At 39.9% G+C, this 14,602-nt stretch overlaps 1 protein-coding gene across 2 annotated transcripts in view; it reads left to right on the forward strand.

Moving 5' to 3' along the window:
* The window catches only part of LOC112267141 (CD166 antigen homolog A), a 61,324-nt gene that overhangs the window by 27,156 nt on the left and 19,566 nt on the right, over positions 1-14,602 (forward strand). For both annotated transcript variants that reach the window (XM_024445266.2, XM_024445267.2), the window contains exon 2: positions 11,566-11,672. In XM_024445266.2, coding sequence (XP_024301034.1) covers positions 11,566-11,672 — 107 coding nt within the window. The remainder of the gene's footprint in view (positions 1-11,565; positions 11,673-14,602) is intronic.

A 14,602-nucleotide genomic window follows, 5' to 3' on the forward strand; every position in this document is an offset into this window, starting at 1 on the left:
CTACAACCTAAAACTTCGGGATAGCCACCTTTAAAAATTATTTTAGCCTAAAATGACATACCAAATCTAACTGCCTAGAGCTCAGGCCCTGAAGCAAGGATATGCATATTCTTGGTACCATTTGAAAGGAAACACTTTGGAGTTTGTGGAAATGTGAATTGACTGTAGGAGAATATAACACAATAGATCTGGTATAAGAAAATACAAAGAAAAAAACAATTGTTTTTTTTCTCCCACCGTCTTTGAAATGCAAGAGAAAGGTCCCAGTTCACACTGATTGTAATTCCTAGGGTGTCCACAAGATGGCAGTAGTGTATGTGCAAAGTTTCAGACGGGTAACTTAAAGAATGAGCGAACTACATGACATTTAGTGTGAAGTCATCCAGGTACATTTGGGCAAATCATGAAGGATACATTTGCATTCATATTACATTTTTCTGCAAGAATATCGTCAAATCTGTATACTTTGACTTTGATTTAGCTTTTCAAGTGTTAGTAGCCATATTATAGGTTCAACATTTGCAAAACAACCAGTTTTCATAACTTCATACCTCTGAATATTCTTATAATTTTTGTCCAAAAGGAAACGGCATGCTGTCATACAAGGTTAGTAGCTACATTTTTTTGACATATACAGGGTTTCCGGATACTCCCGTAAGGCCCAGCTCATTGGCTATCTAGCTAGCTTTGTTGACCCCGATTGGTGCTTATTTGACAAAGTTAGAGTCGTTCAAGTGAAGACCGCCCACCTCATCGGCGTGCCATGAAGGCGTTGCTCTCTGACCGAATATGGTGTTCTATAGGAAATACTACACCCCTAATGATATAGTGAAGTCTAGTTATGTTCTAGTATCTCTGAGGAATACATATGAACGTGATTTGACCGGTTGAAGCAACGTTTAGGGTTAGATTTTCACAGATTCCTTTCTTCGCAAATTGAACGAGTGGAAATACAAAATCAGTCGTGTATGCTATATGGGCCTTTTTAGGATATGAAAAGGGATTTTTATCTAACTAAACATCACTTCATGTTCTCTGGGACCCTTTGGATGATTATTCAGAGCAAGATTTCAGAATGTCAGTACGTTAGTACATTCAGAATGTGTATTTCACCTTCAGAGGTGAATTTATCAAACCTATCGCGGTGAAAAAGGTGTTTTCTTGTTTGGAGCTCTCCTCAAACAATAGCATGGCATTTTTTCACAATAATAGCTACTGTAAATTGGACAGTGCAGTTATATTAACAAGAATTTAAGCTTTCAGCCGATGTAAGACACTTATATGTACTGACAGTTGTTTCTCTAAAATCTGCGATGGTGACACAAGGCGCTGCATGATTTACAACTGTCCCGTTGACGGGACGCCAATCCCTGAGAAGCTGGGAATATTGAAGACTCATGTTAAAAGGATCCACCAGCTTTCATATGTTTTCATGTTCTGAGCAAGCAACTTAAACGTTAGCTTTTTTACATGGCACATATTGCACTTTTACTTTCTTCTCCAACACTGTCTTTTTGCATTATTTAAACCAAATTGAACATGTTTCATTATTTATTTGAAACTAAATTGATTTTATTGATGTATTATATTAAGTTAAAATAAGTGTTCATTGTTCATTCAGTATTGTGGTAATTGTCATTTATTATAAATATATATATAAAAATCGGCTGATTAATCGGTATCGGCTTATTTTGGCCCCCCATTAATCGGTATTGGTATCGGCGTTGAAAAATCCTAATCTTTCGACCTCTAGCATGTATGTGATAGGCCAATCTGGCTAATGATGGTCATAATACTTCTTGACAGTGTCATAAAGTGCATTTTCTTAGTCCAAGTAAAGTACCAGAGGATGGTCATAATGCTTTATGACAGTGTCATAAATTGTATTTTCTACAAGTTATTTCAAATAAGCTGAACAAAATATGACTGTAAAGAATTCATTTCAAATGAAAGGAAACTTCTTGACAGGGAAAAAACATACCTAGCAAAAAATAATACAATTTATAAACTGGGTGGTTCGAGCCCTGAATGTTGATTGACTGACAGCCGTGGTATATCAGACCGTATACCATGGGTATGACAAAACATTTATTTTTACTGCTCTAATTACGTTGGTAACCAGTTTATAATAGCAATAAGGCACCTCGGGTTTGTGGTATATGGTGGTATATATGTGGTATGTGGTATTTGTGGTATATATATACCACGGCTAAGGACTGTAACCAGGCACTCCGCGTTGCATCGTGCAAAATAGCAGCCCTTAGCTGTGATATATTGGCCATATACCACACCCCTTGGGCCTTATTGCTTAAATATGTCACAACATAGGCGAGTTCAACAAGGCTTCTCTTTGCAGCGAACATGTTGCCAGAGTAACAATTTCAGTTGAACGATTTGAAATGAACAGCTACTTTTTGTAAGTGTTACTGTGGCTTTTTAGCGACAATATTCAAACTGAAAATGACTTAGCTATTCCTACTAAATATAGTAAAATGTCTACATGGCCACTTGATTATTTTTAGCGGCAGGTTAGACCTGAAACTGACACTTATGTTCACCGCACACTATCTTCTCAGACTGTTAGCTAATGTTTGTGAACGGTTGTGGCTAACACAAAACAAATGGAATATGTTAACTAACGTTAGCCAAACTATTTCCCTTGTTGAACGCAACTCAGGTGTAAATATAAGGGTCATGACAGTGTTTTGACCATATTTTGACATGGTTATGACCGTGTCATACCATGTTATGACACTGGGTGTCAAGTAAAGTGTTACCTGATAATGTGTTACAGTATGGTTGTGACACTATGCTCATGTAACAGCTGCCCAGCGAAGACAAGAAGACTGGTCTCGGCACCAGTGTAACAGATGTGACCGTACTTCGTAACTCTCTTCCATTGTGTTTTTAAAGAAAAAACTGTCCAGCCAGCAGCCCCAGTTGATTGGTGTTTATTCTGACGATAGACACAAGGAAGCACATTAGATGTGCAGAACAACAATATGTTGATGGCTGTAGATTTGTGATTTGTCTGTTAGCATGGAAATAACTGTGAATTAGCAAGGAGCTAATGCAACCATTACATTTAGAACATGCTAACTAACTCACTCGTAGAGCAGTAACATACATACATACATACATACATACATACATACATACATACATACATACATACATACATACATACATACATACATACATACATACATACATACATACATACATACATACATACATACATACATACATACATACATTGATGAACAGAATTATAGAACATTACATAATTATGCAGTTAAATTGAATCAAAAGGAAAAAAGGTTATTTTACAACAATGCTTTTATTGATTGTAAAAATGAATCTAAAAAGGTATGGAACACAGTTAAGGGCTTACTTGGTACATCTATCTCATCATGCCCATCTAGTGTGGAGGTTGACGGGAGAATAATAACAAAACCAAGTGATATTGCCAATCATTTTGCAGATTTTTTTGCACAGAAAATTAAATTACCGAGCAACAATGTAGACAATCATTCTTCCAAACAAGCTATTGTTCAATGGATTGATGATCATATTATGAGCAACAAGATCTGCTCTTTTAGTCTGCAAACAGTGTCAGTGGAGGAGGTGTTAAACCTATTGAAGTCATTACCTGATGGTAAATCTACAGGTTATGGTCTTATGGACAATGTTTTGCTTCACTGTGCTGCTCCCCAGATTGCAGTTCCACTGAGATACATATTTAACTGTTCACTGGAAAAGGGGATGTTTGCAAATGTATGGAAGCATGCAAAACGGTGTCCTATTCCGAAAAAGAGCAAAGAACCTCCGAAAGAGAGCAAAGAACCCCTGCCAATAGTCGACCAATTAATCTACTCCCTACACTCAGTAAGATATTGGAGGATATTGTGAGTAGACAAATGTGGGAGTACATGGAAAAGAATGATCTGATTACAGCTAATCAGCATGCTTATCGCAAAAACCATTCCACTACCACTGCATTGGTTGATATGACTGACCAGTGTCTCAATGCTATGGATAATGGCAAGTTTGTAGGTGTACTATTTTTAGATTTCAGTGCAGCATTTGATTTAGTGGATCATGAAATAATTTTGACAAAATTAATGCATTATGGTTTTAAGGAGGTAGCATTGAATTGGGTACAGTCATATCTAACTGACAGGAAACAGTCCACCTATGTCAATGGTTCATTTTCTTCCCCTCATGTGTTAAACTGTGGAATACCGCAGGGCAGCTGCCTTGGGCCACTTCTTTATTTAATATATACCAACGACCTTCCCTATGCCTTAGTTGAAACTCAAGCTACTATATTTTCAGATGATACTACAATTTATGCAGCAAGACAATCGGTTCAACATGTATAGCAGGCTTTACAAGGAGATTTGGAGAATATCAGGAAGTGGGTTTTCCATAACAAACTTGTTTTAAACACCAAGAAAACCAAAGTTATGTTGGTCTGTTCAACTAGGAAAAGGCCAAAACAGCATGGGATGCAATTAACTATGGGAGGAGTACAAATTGAAGAAGTGGCAGAAACCAAACTATTGGAAGTGCAGCTAGACAACTGCTTATAATGGTCGTCTCAAATAACTAATCTATGTAAAAAAAAGAAAAAAAAAGATTAACTTCTTGACGCTACCAATCCCTGTAGCGGGATAATTTCCGTCTGCAACCACTGAATAGCATAGCGCAACAGTCAAATAATATTACTAGAAAATATTCATATTCATGAAATCACAAGTGCAATATTTTGAAACACAGTTTAGCCATGTGTTAATCACCTTGTCATCTCAGATTTTGAAATGATGCTTTACAGTGAAAGAAATCCAAGCGTTTGTGTAAGTTTATCGATAGCCTAGCATAGCATTATGTACACTTAGCATCAGGAAGCTTGGTCACGAAAATCAGAAAAGCAATCAAATGAACCGTTTACCTTTGATGATCTTCGGATGTTTTCACTCACGAGACTCCCAGTTACACAGCAAATGTTCCTTTTGTTCCATAAAGATTATTTTTATACCCAAAATACCAACGTTTGTTTGTCGCGTTATGTTCAGAAATCCACAGGAAAGAGTGGTCATGACAACGCAGACGGAAATTCCAAATAGTCTTCATAATGTCCACAGAAACATGTCAAACGTTTTTTATAATCAATCCTCAGGTTGTTTTTAAAATATATAATCGATAATATATCAACCGCAAATGTCTTTCACAGTAGGAGAGGGAAAAACAATAGCTGTCCAAACTCTGTTGCGCGAGCAAAACTCATGTGACCACCTGACGCGATGTTATCTTTCTGGCTCATTTTTCTAAATAAAAGCCTTAAACTATGTCTGAAGACTGTTGACACCTTGAGGAAGCGATAGGAAAAGGAATCTGGTTGATATCCCTTTAAATGGAGCAATGGGAGGCAATGGAACATGGAGTTTTCAAAATAGAAGCCACTTCCTGTTTTGATTTTCCTCAGGGTTTCGCCTGAAATATCAGTTCTGTTATACTCACAGACAATATTTTGACAGTTTTGGAAACTTTAGAGTGTTTTCTATCCAATACTACTAATAATATGCATATATTAGCAACTGAGACTGAGGAGCCGGCCGTTTACAATTTGCACCTTTTCATCCAAGCTACTCAATACTGCCCCTGCAGCCATATGAAGTTAAAGCGAGCAGTGTGTTAAGAAGCAATGAGGCTTGGCAGGGTCATCTTTCGGAGGACACATGTCTCTTCTGAGTCTGTATGGGAGTTGCAGCGATGGGACAAGACTGTTCATACAAATTGGATATCATGAAAAAGGGGTAAAAATCCAAACTGGTGAGATAGCCAATTCAAAACATAACTTGCAGCAGCTATCTAGTTAGTCTGTCATCAAGGCAAAGGGTGGCTACTTTGAAGAATCTAAAATCTAAAATACATTTGGATTTTAACACTTTTTTGGTTACTACATGATTCCATATGTGTTATTTAATAGTTTTGATGTCGTCACTATTATTCTACAATGTAGACTTGCTGAGCACTTGTTGGCTTCTTTTCCTTCACTCTGCAAATAATAAGTTGTATGGATTCACTTTGTGTGCAGAAAAAGTGTTTAACATAATTTTTTAATTACAACCTCATCTCTGTACCACACACATACAGTTATCCATAAGGTCCCTCAGTCGAGCGCTCATTTTTAACCACAAAGACCAGGGTGGTTTTCCAATGCCTCGCAAAGAAGGGCACCTATGGGTAAATGGGTCAAAATTTTAAAAAGCAGACATCGAATATCCCTTTGAGCATGGTGAAGTTTTTAATTACACGTTTGATGGTGTATCAATATACCCAGCCACTACAAAGATACAGGTGTCCTTCCTAATTCAGTTGCTTGGGAGGAAGGAAACCACTCAGGGATTTCACCATGAGGCCAATGGTGACTTTAAATAGAGTTACAGAGTTGAATTGCTGTGATAGGAGAAAACTGAGGATAGATCAACATTTTCGTTACCCGATTGACAGAGTGAAGAGAAGGAAGCCTGTAGAGAAACATGCATCATTTTTGCAACAAGGCACTAAAGTTATACTGCAAAAAATGTGTCAAACCAATTCTTTTTTTTTGTCCTGAATACAAAGTGTTATGTATGGGGAAAATCCAATACACCACATTACTGAGTACAACTTTCCATATTTTCAAGCATCATGTTATGGGTATGTCTGTAATTGTTAAGTACTGGAGAGTTTCTCAGGATAAAAAAGATACGGAATGCAGCAAAACACAGGCAAAATCCTAGAGAAAAACTTGGTTCAGTCTGCTTTCCACCAGACATTGGGAGATTAATGTACCTTTCAGCAGGCAAAATCTAAACTGGAGTTGCTTACCAAGAAGACAGTGAATGTTCCTGAGTGGCCGAGTTATAGTTTTGACTTAAATCTGCTTAAAAATATATGGCAAGACTTGAAAATGGTTGTCTAGCAATGGTCAACAATCAATTAGACAGAGCTTGAAGAATTTTGAAAAGAGTAATGGACAAATATTGTACAATCCAGGTGTGCAAAGCTCTTAAAGACTTACCTAGAAATACTCACAGTTGTAATCTCCATCAAAGGTACTTCTACAAAGTATTGATTCAGGGGTGTGAATACTTATGGAAATTTGATATTTCTATATTTCATTTTCAGTAAATTTGCTAAAAATGTTTTCACATTGTCATTATGGAGTGTTTTTTGAAAAAAAGTATTTTATCAATTTTGAATTCAGGCTGTAACACAACAAAATGTGAAGTAAGTAAAGGGGAATGAATCTTTCCTGAAGGCACTGTATATGCCAATGATTTGTTTAGCATAGCAATGTCGAATGAATAGAAATATTAGAATTAAGGACTGGTTCAAAACATGAGAAAATAAATAATGACCAGCCCACTTGGGTAGCAACTTCAAAATGCGAAAAAGATTTTACTCGTTAAAAATGTTGATGAAAACATTTATTTCATATTTGTATAAATATGTTGGAAACCGTTTTATGAAAGGCTCTTGAGCCAGGGGATTATCGTGTGATAACTTCTGACTAAGGGCTGTTCTTAGGCCCGAGGTGATAATCCCTGGGTTCTTATGCCTTACTTCTTAAGTAGTTCTACACACCGTTCTACTACTAATGTTCTGTTTTTGAAACTAAACATTAAATGGAGTGTACATGTCATTTGTAATAAAAACATAGTGGGGTTTTACGGCTAGTCATTTAAATGGCTGATTATTCAGTTCATGGTTAACATTGTGTCATGTTGTTACGGCTCGCGTTGGTGGTAGGAAGAGTGAACCAAAGCGCAGCGTGGTAAGTGTTCATGATTCCTTTTATTTTAAAAAACACTTAAACAAAATAACAACGCAAAAACGAAAACTAACAGTTCTGTCAGGCACTAAACAGAAAACAAGATCCCACTGTCACGCCCTGACCTGAGATATCTCTGTTTTCTTTATATTTTGGTTAGGTCAGGGTGTGACTATGGTGAATACGCTAGTTTTTGTATTGTCTAGGGGTTTTGTATTGTCTATGGGTTTTGTAGGTCTAGGTATTTGCATGTTTATGGTGGCCTGATAGGGTTCCCAATCAGAGGCAGCTGTTTATTGTTGTCTCTGCTTGGGGATCATATTTAGGTAGCCTTTGGTGTTTGTGGGTTCTTGTACTGTGCACTGTGTTTAGTTGCCGGCCTGCACTATTTATATTAGCTTCACAGTTCGTTTTGTTGTTTTGTTAGTTTGTTCAGTGTTCATTCTTTAAATAAATTAGAATGTACGCATACCACGCTGCACCTTGGTCTCATTCGTACGACGAACGTGACACCCACAAAACCCAAAAGGAAAATTACAACTTATATGTGATCCCCAATCAGAGACAACGATAGATGGCTGCCTCTGATTGGGAACCACACACGGCCAAAAACAAAGAAATAGAAAACATAGACTTTCCCACCCGAGTCACACCCTGACCTAACCAAACATAGAGAATAAAAAGGATCTCTAAGGTCAGGGCATGACAGTACCCCCCCCTCTCCCAAAGGTGCGGACTCCGGCCGCAAACCTGAACCTATAGGGGAGGGTCCGGGTGGGCATCTACTCTCGGTGGGGGCTCCGGTGCTGGACGCAGACCCCGCTCCGCTTGAGGCTCCCCCCTACTTCGGTGGCGCCTCTGGTGCAGGGATGGTTGGCGGGACCTCTAGACTGTAGATCGTCGCTGCAGGGTCTTAACTGGGGACCGACGCTGGAGGCTCCGGACCGGGGACCGTCGCTGCAGGCTCTGGACCGTGGATCAACACTGCAGGCTTCGTGCCATGGATCATCACTGCAGGCTTCATGCCATGGATCATCACTGCAGGCTCCGGCCCATGGATCATCACTGGTGGCTTCATTCCATGGATCATCACTGGAGGCTTTGTACGTGGAGCCGGAACAGGTCTCACCAGACTGAGGAGACGTACTGGAAGCCTGGTACGTGGAGCTGCCATAACGAGTCCTGGCTGGATACCCACTCTAGCTCGGTGAGTGTGGAGAGCTGGACAGGACACACTGGGCTATGAAGGTGCACTGGAGGCATAGTGCGTAGAGCCGGCGCAGGATATACTGGACCGTTTAGGCGCACTGGAGGTCTGGAGCGTAGAGCTGGCACAACGCGCCCTGGCTGAATACCCCCTGTAGCACGGCAAGTGCGAGGAGCTGGAACAGGCCGCACTGGGTTGTGCTGGCGACCTGGGGATACTGTGCGTAGAGCTGGCGCAGGACATCCTGGGCCGAAGAGACGCACTGGAGACCAGGAGCGCTGAGCCAGCACAATCCGTCCTGGCTGAATGCCTACTCTAGCACGGCAACTGCGGGGAGCTGGAACGGAGCGCACCGGGCTGTGAATGCGCACTGGAGACACCGTGCGCATCACCGCATAACACGGTGCCTGACCAGTCACACGCTCAGGTCTAAACCCTGACTCCGCCAATCACCCCATGTGCCCCACCCCCAATTTTTTGGGGGAGCTATCTCTTGGGCTTCCGTCGTTGTCTTAACTCCTCTTATCATCGCCGTTCCTCACTCGCTGCCTCTGGCTGCTTCCATGGCAGGGTCTTGTCCCCTGCCATTACCTCCTCCCAGGTCCAGGATGTCCTCCACTCCCTTTTCTCCCAGGCCTAGGATCCCTGCTCCTCCTGGCCACGCTGCTTGGTCCTTTGGTGTTGGGATCTTCTGTTACAGCTCTTGTAAGTGGTAGGAAGAGTGGACCAAAGCGCAGCATGGTAAGTGTTCATGATTCCTTTTATTCAAAAAAACACTTAAACAAAATAACAAAGCGAAAACGAACAGTTCTGTCAGGCACAGACACTAAACAGAAAACAAGATCCCACAAAACCCAAAAGGAAAATTACAACTTATATGTGATACCCAATCAGAGACAACGATAGACAGCTGCCTCTGATTGGGAACCACACCCGGCCAAAAACAAAGAAATAGAAAACATAGACTTTCCCACCTGAGTCACACCCTGACCTAACCAAACATAGAGAATTAAAAAGGATCCTTAAGGTCAGGACGTGACACATGTTGATGGTCACCTACTCTTGTTGCTGAGGATTACCTTATCTCAACAGGCAGCAGGAGCTTTATCCTCTGTAATCCTGTAATTTAGCACACTGTGATTCGTTCCCATTGTGGTCCATTGCAGTCTGGACAGATAGTATTTTTTTTAATACAAACTAATTTAAAGTTCTCCAAGAGGGTGAACACGGCTTTATTTGACTGTTCAAAAATACATATTTGAATTTATCCAATGGAAATAGGATAACTTCACAACTGCTTTGTTTGAGATTATACTTTGGGGGTGTAATATTTAGAACTTGGATTTTAGACTTTTGGTTAAACATTTATATTGAATAAGGTTGTGTTCTTTTCGTAAAGCCTTGTAACTCCCTTTGTCACTATCCAGTATTTGCAGGTCTACCAGGTTCTATTACTGTGTTCAGTTTGACATGTAACAGAATGGGTACTGAGTGTAGAAAGTCACACGTTGGGCTATTAGATCTGGTGTGCACATACAGTACAGGATGCAGGATGCCACTGGTCACTCTGGACAGATCTGTGTGGACTCCATGGTAACCATGGTAAAAGCATTTACTCCCATTCAAAAGTGATTCAAATTCAGTGGTGCATGGGAAGCAAATGAAAACACTTCTAATGGTTACTTACTGCTTGCTGACAGGAACTTCAGCTCTGCCAAAAAATGTTTTTATTTCTGTGTTTTTCATTGGGGAAAAAACAACACTATATTGAAGTGGCATGTGTAAACAGTGTAGCGAGCGTCTATACAGATAGCATACCCTGCTGCTGCTGCTTTTGTTGAAAAGATTAGATCCCCTGATGTTGCAATGGAGGTGATCAATTTAGGTTTGAATGTAAAATTGATCTGGACAGTTGAGTACTTAGTTAATTGTTTACGTATGGGGTTAAGGCTTTTTACCAGTAAATCTAGCAGGTACAGTATGTTAAATGCCGTCCTTTAGCCTCCGTTCAAGGGGTTTTATTGGTTCCATGGCTCTCCTATGTCATTTCCTTTCCTACACACCCCCTAACCCTGACCTGAACTCTGGAAAGGCTGAAATGTTGGTGCTGTTTATGGCTAGCTGAGCAACACCTTGTAATCAGTTGAACCATGGAGGACCTCTTTTTTTTTCTCTATGCCTGTGTGACTATCCCTCCCCTCAGTCCCCTGTTTTTTCTCTCTCTCATGCTGGACTTTGTCTCCACAGCAACATATTGGGGGCGGGAAAGGTTGTGAAGTAAAGTGGCTATAAATAAGCAATTTCAAACGTTGGCTACCCTTGTGCATTTTGTTAATGTGCTATAAGGTAGACAGACACCTGTCAATTAACAACCTTTTAGATTAGATATATTTATGAAGATGAGCTGGAATTCCCCACAAAAATCAGTAAGACCTGAATCCATTTGAATGTCAATAGATCTTGGGCTGTGTTAAATATTTAATCAAATCTTCCCACTGACTGAGTAAATAACCATGTGTTTTTCACTCTCTCTCAGTGAGCGGTATGGATACAGTTATCGGCCTGTATGGAGAGACCATTGAGGTGCCATGCAACAATGGAGCCCCCAAACCAAAGGACCTGTTCATGACCAAATGGAAATACGTAAGTTGTTCATACACTGAGTGTCTCAAAACATTAAGAGCACCTTCCTAATATTTTGTTGCTCCCCCTATTGCCCTTAGAACAGCCTCAATTTGTTGGGGAATGGACTCTAAAAGGTGTCGAAAGTGTTCCACAGGGATGCTGGCCCATGTTGACTCCAATGCTTCCCACAGTTGTGTCAAGTTGGCTGGATGTCCTTTTGGGTGGTGGACCATTCTTGATACACACAGGAAACTGTTGTGCGTGAAAAACCCAGCAGCGTTGCAGTTCTTGACACACTCAAACCAATACCATATCCCGTTCATAGGCATTTAAATCTTTTGTCTTGCCCAAAAAAATAGAAATTGGTGAACATAATTATAGAACAAATCAAATCAAATTGATTTATATAGCCCTTCTTACATCAGCTGATATATCAAAGTGCTGTACAGAAACCCAGGCTAAAACCCCAAACAGCAAGCAATGCAGGTGTAGAAGCAAGGTGGCTAGGAAAAACTCCCTAGAACACCACGTAATTATGCAGTTAAATTAAATCGTAAGAGAAAATATATATTTTACTAACATGCTTTTATTGATTGTAAAAATGATTAAAAAAAGGTATGGAATACAGTTATGGGCATACTTGGTAAATCTATTTCATCATGCCCATCTAGTGTGGAGGTTGACGGGAGAACAATAACAGAACCAGCTGATATTGCCAATAATTTTGCAGATTTTTTTTACAAAGAAAACTAATTTACTGAGAGATAATGTAAACACCCATTCTTGCAAACAAGCCAATGGATTGATGATCATATTAATAGCAAAAGAAACTGTTATTTTAGTCTACCATTGGTGCCAGTAGAGGAGGTGTTAAACCTTTTAAAGTCATTACCTATGGTTAATCTACAGATGATGATCTTATGGACAATTTTTTACTTTACTATACTGCTCCCCAGATTGCAGCTCCACTGAAATACATGTTTAATTGGTCACTAGAAAAGGGGAAATTTCCAAATGTTTGGAAGAATGCTAAACTGTGCCCAATCCGAAAGACGGCAAAGAACCCATTACTCCTGCCAATAGTCAACCAATCAGTCTACTATTGTGTGTAGACAAATATGGGAGTATCTGGAAAATAATTATCTGATCACAGCCGATCAGCATGCTTATCGCAAAAAACATTCCACTACCACTGCATTGGTTGACATGAATGCTATGGGTAATGGCAGGTTCGTGGGTGTACTATTTTTAGATTTCAGTGCAGCATTTGATTTAGTGGATCACTAAATAACTGGGACAAAAATATTGCATTGTGGGTTTAAGGGGGCAATTGGCTACAGTCATATCTAACTGACAGTCCACCTACAGTATATCAGTGGGTTGTTTTCCTCCCCTCATGCTTTAAACTGTGGAATACCGCAGGACAGCTGCCTTGGGCCACTTATTCACTTAATATATACCAAAGACATTCCTTATGCTTTATCTGAAACTCAAGCTACTATATTTGCAGATGATACTACAATATATACAGCAAGACAATCGGTACAGCAAACAATCGCTACAGCAAGCTACAAGTAGATCTTGGAAATATCAGGGTGTGGGTTTTCCGGGAAACAAACTTGTTTTGAATGCCAAGAAAACCAAAGTTATGTTGGTCTGTTCCACCAGGAAAAGGTCAACACAGCATGGGAATGCAATTAAGCTTGGGGGAGTACAAATTGAGGAAGTGGCAAAAACCAAACTACTTGGTGTGCAGCTAAACAACTGCTTATTATGGTTGTCTCATATAACTAATATATGTAAAAAATAAATAAATAAATAACTCCATGCATGATCAGAAGGATAGCTAAATATTTACCGGGAAAGATTCTGAAGCTAACAACCCAAGTATTAATTGGGAGTGAACTACTGTTCTGTGGTCTGGGGAAATGCATCATCAAATCAAATGTTATTGGTCACATACATGTGATTAGCAGATGTTATTGCGGATGTAACGAAATGCTTGTGCTTCTATCTCCAACAGTAATATCAAACAAATTACACAACATATACACAATACACACCTAATCTAAGTAGGAAAGAATTAAGACTATATTCATATGGACGAGTGATGTCAGAGCGGAACAGACTAAGATACAGTAGAATAGTATAGAATACAATATATACATATGAGATGAGTAATGCAAGACATGAAAAACATTATTAAGTGAATGAGATACTGTAAAATAGTATAGAAAACATTATATACATATGAGATGTAGCAATTGATGCATGATTGCAACAACACATCAACAGTAACAATTGCAACAACACATCAGTAGGGTAAAACTAACCTGTCTCACGACGGTCTAAATCCAGCTCGCGTGCCCTATTAGTGGGTGATCAATCCCAACGCTCGGTGATTTCTGCTTCACAATGATAGGAAGAGCCGACATCGAAGGATCAAAAAGCGACGTCGCTATGAACGCTTGCCAGATTTGTAAACACTATTAAAGTGATTAGTGTTCCATTCCTTAAAGTGGCCAGTGATTTCTAGTCTATGCCTATAGGCAGCAGCCTCTAATGTGCTGGTGATGGTTGTTTAACAGTCTCATAGCCTTGAGATAGAAGCTGTTTTTCAGTCTCTTTGGTCCCATCATTGATGCACCTGTACTGACCTCGCCTTCTGGATGATAGCGGGGTGAACAAGCAGTTGCTTGGGTGGTTGATGTCCTTGATGATCTTTTTGGCCTTCCTGTAACATCGGGTGCTGTAGGAAACCACATATCCTGAGGCTGCATTCATTGTAGCTGGGGATTTTAACAAGGCTAATCTGAAAACAAGACTCCCTAAATTCTATCAGCATATCGATTGTGCTACCGGGGCTGATAAAACCCTGGATCATTGTTATTCTAACTTCCGTGACGCATGTAAGGCCCTCCCCGCCCTCCTTTTGGAAAAGCTGACCA

This window comes from Oncorhynchus tshawytscha, linkage group LG14 (assembly GCF_018296145.1).
Source record: "Oncorhynchus tshawytscha isolate Ot180627B linkage group LG14, Otsh_v2.0, whole genome shotgun sequence".
In the NCBI taxonomy this organism is placed as follows: domain Eukaryota; kingdom Metazoa; phylum Chordata; class Actinopteri; order Salmoniformes; family Salmonidae; genus Oncorhynchus; species Oncorhynchus tshawytscha.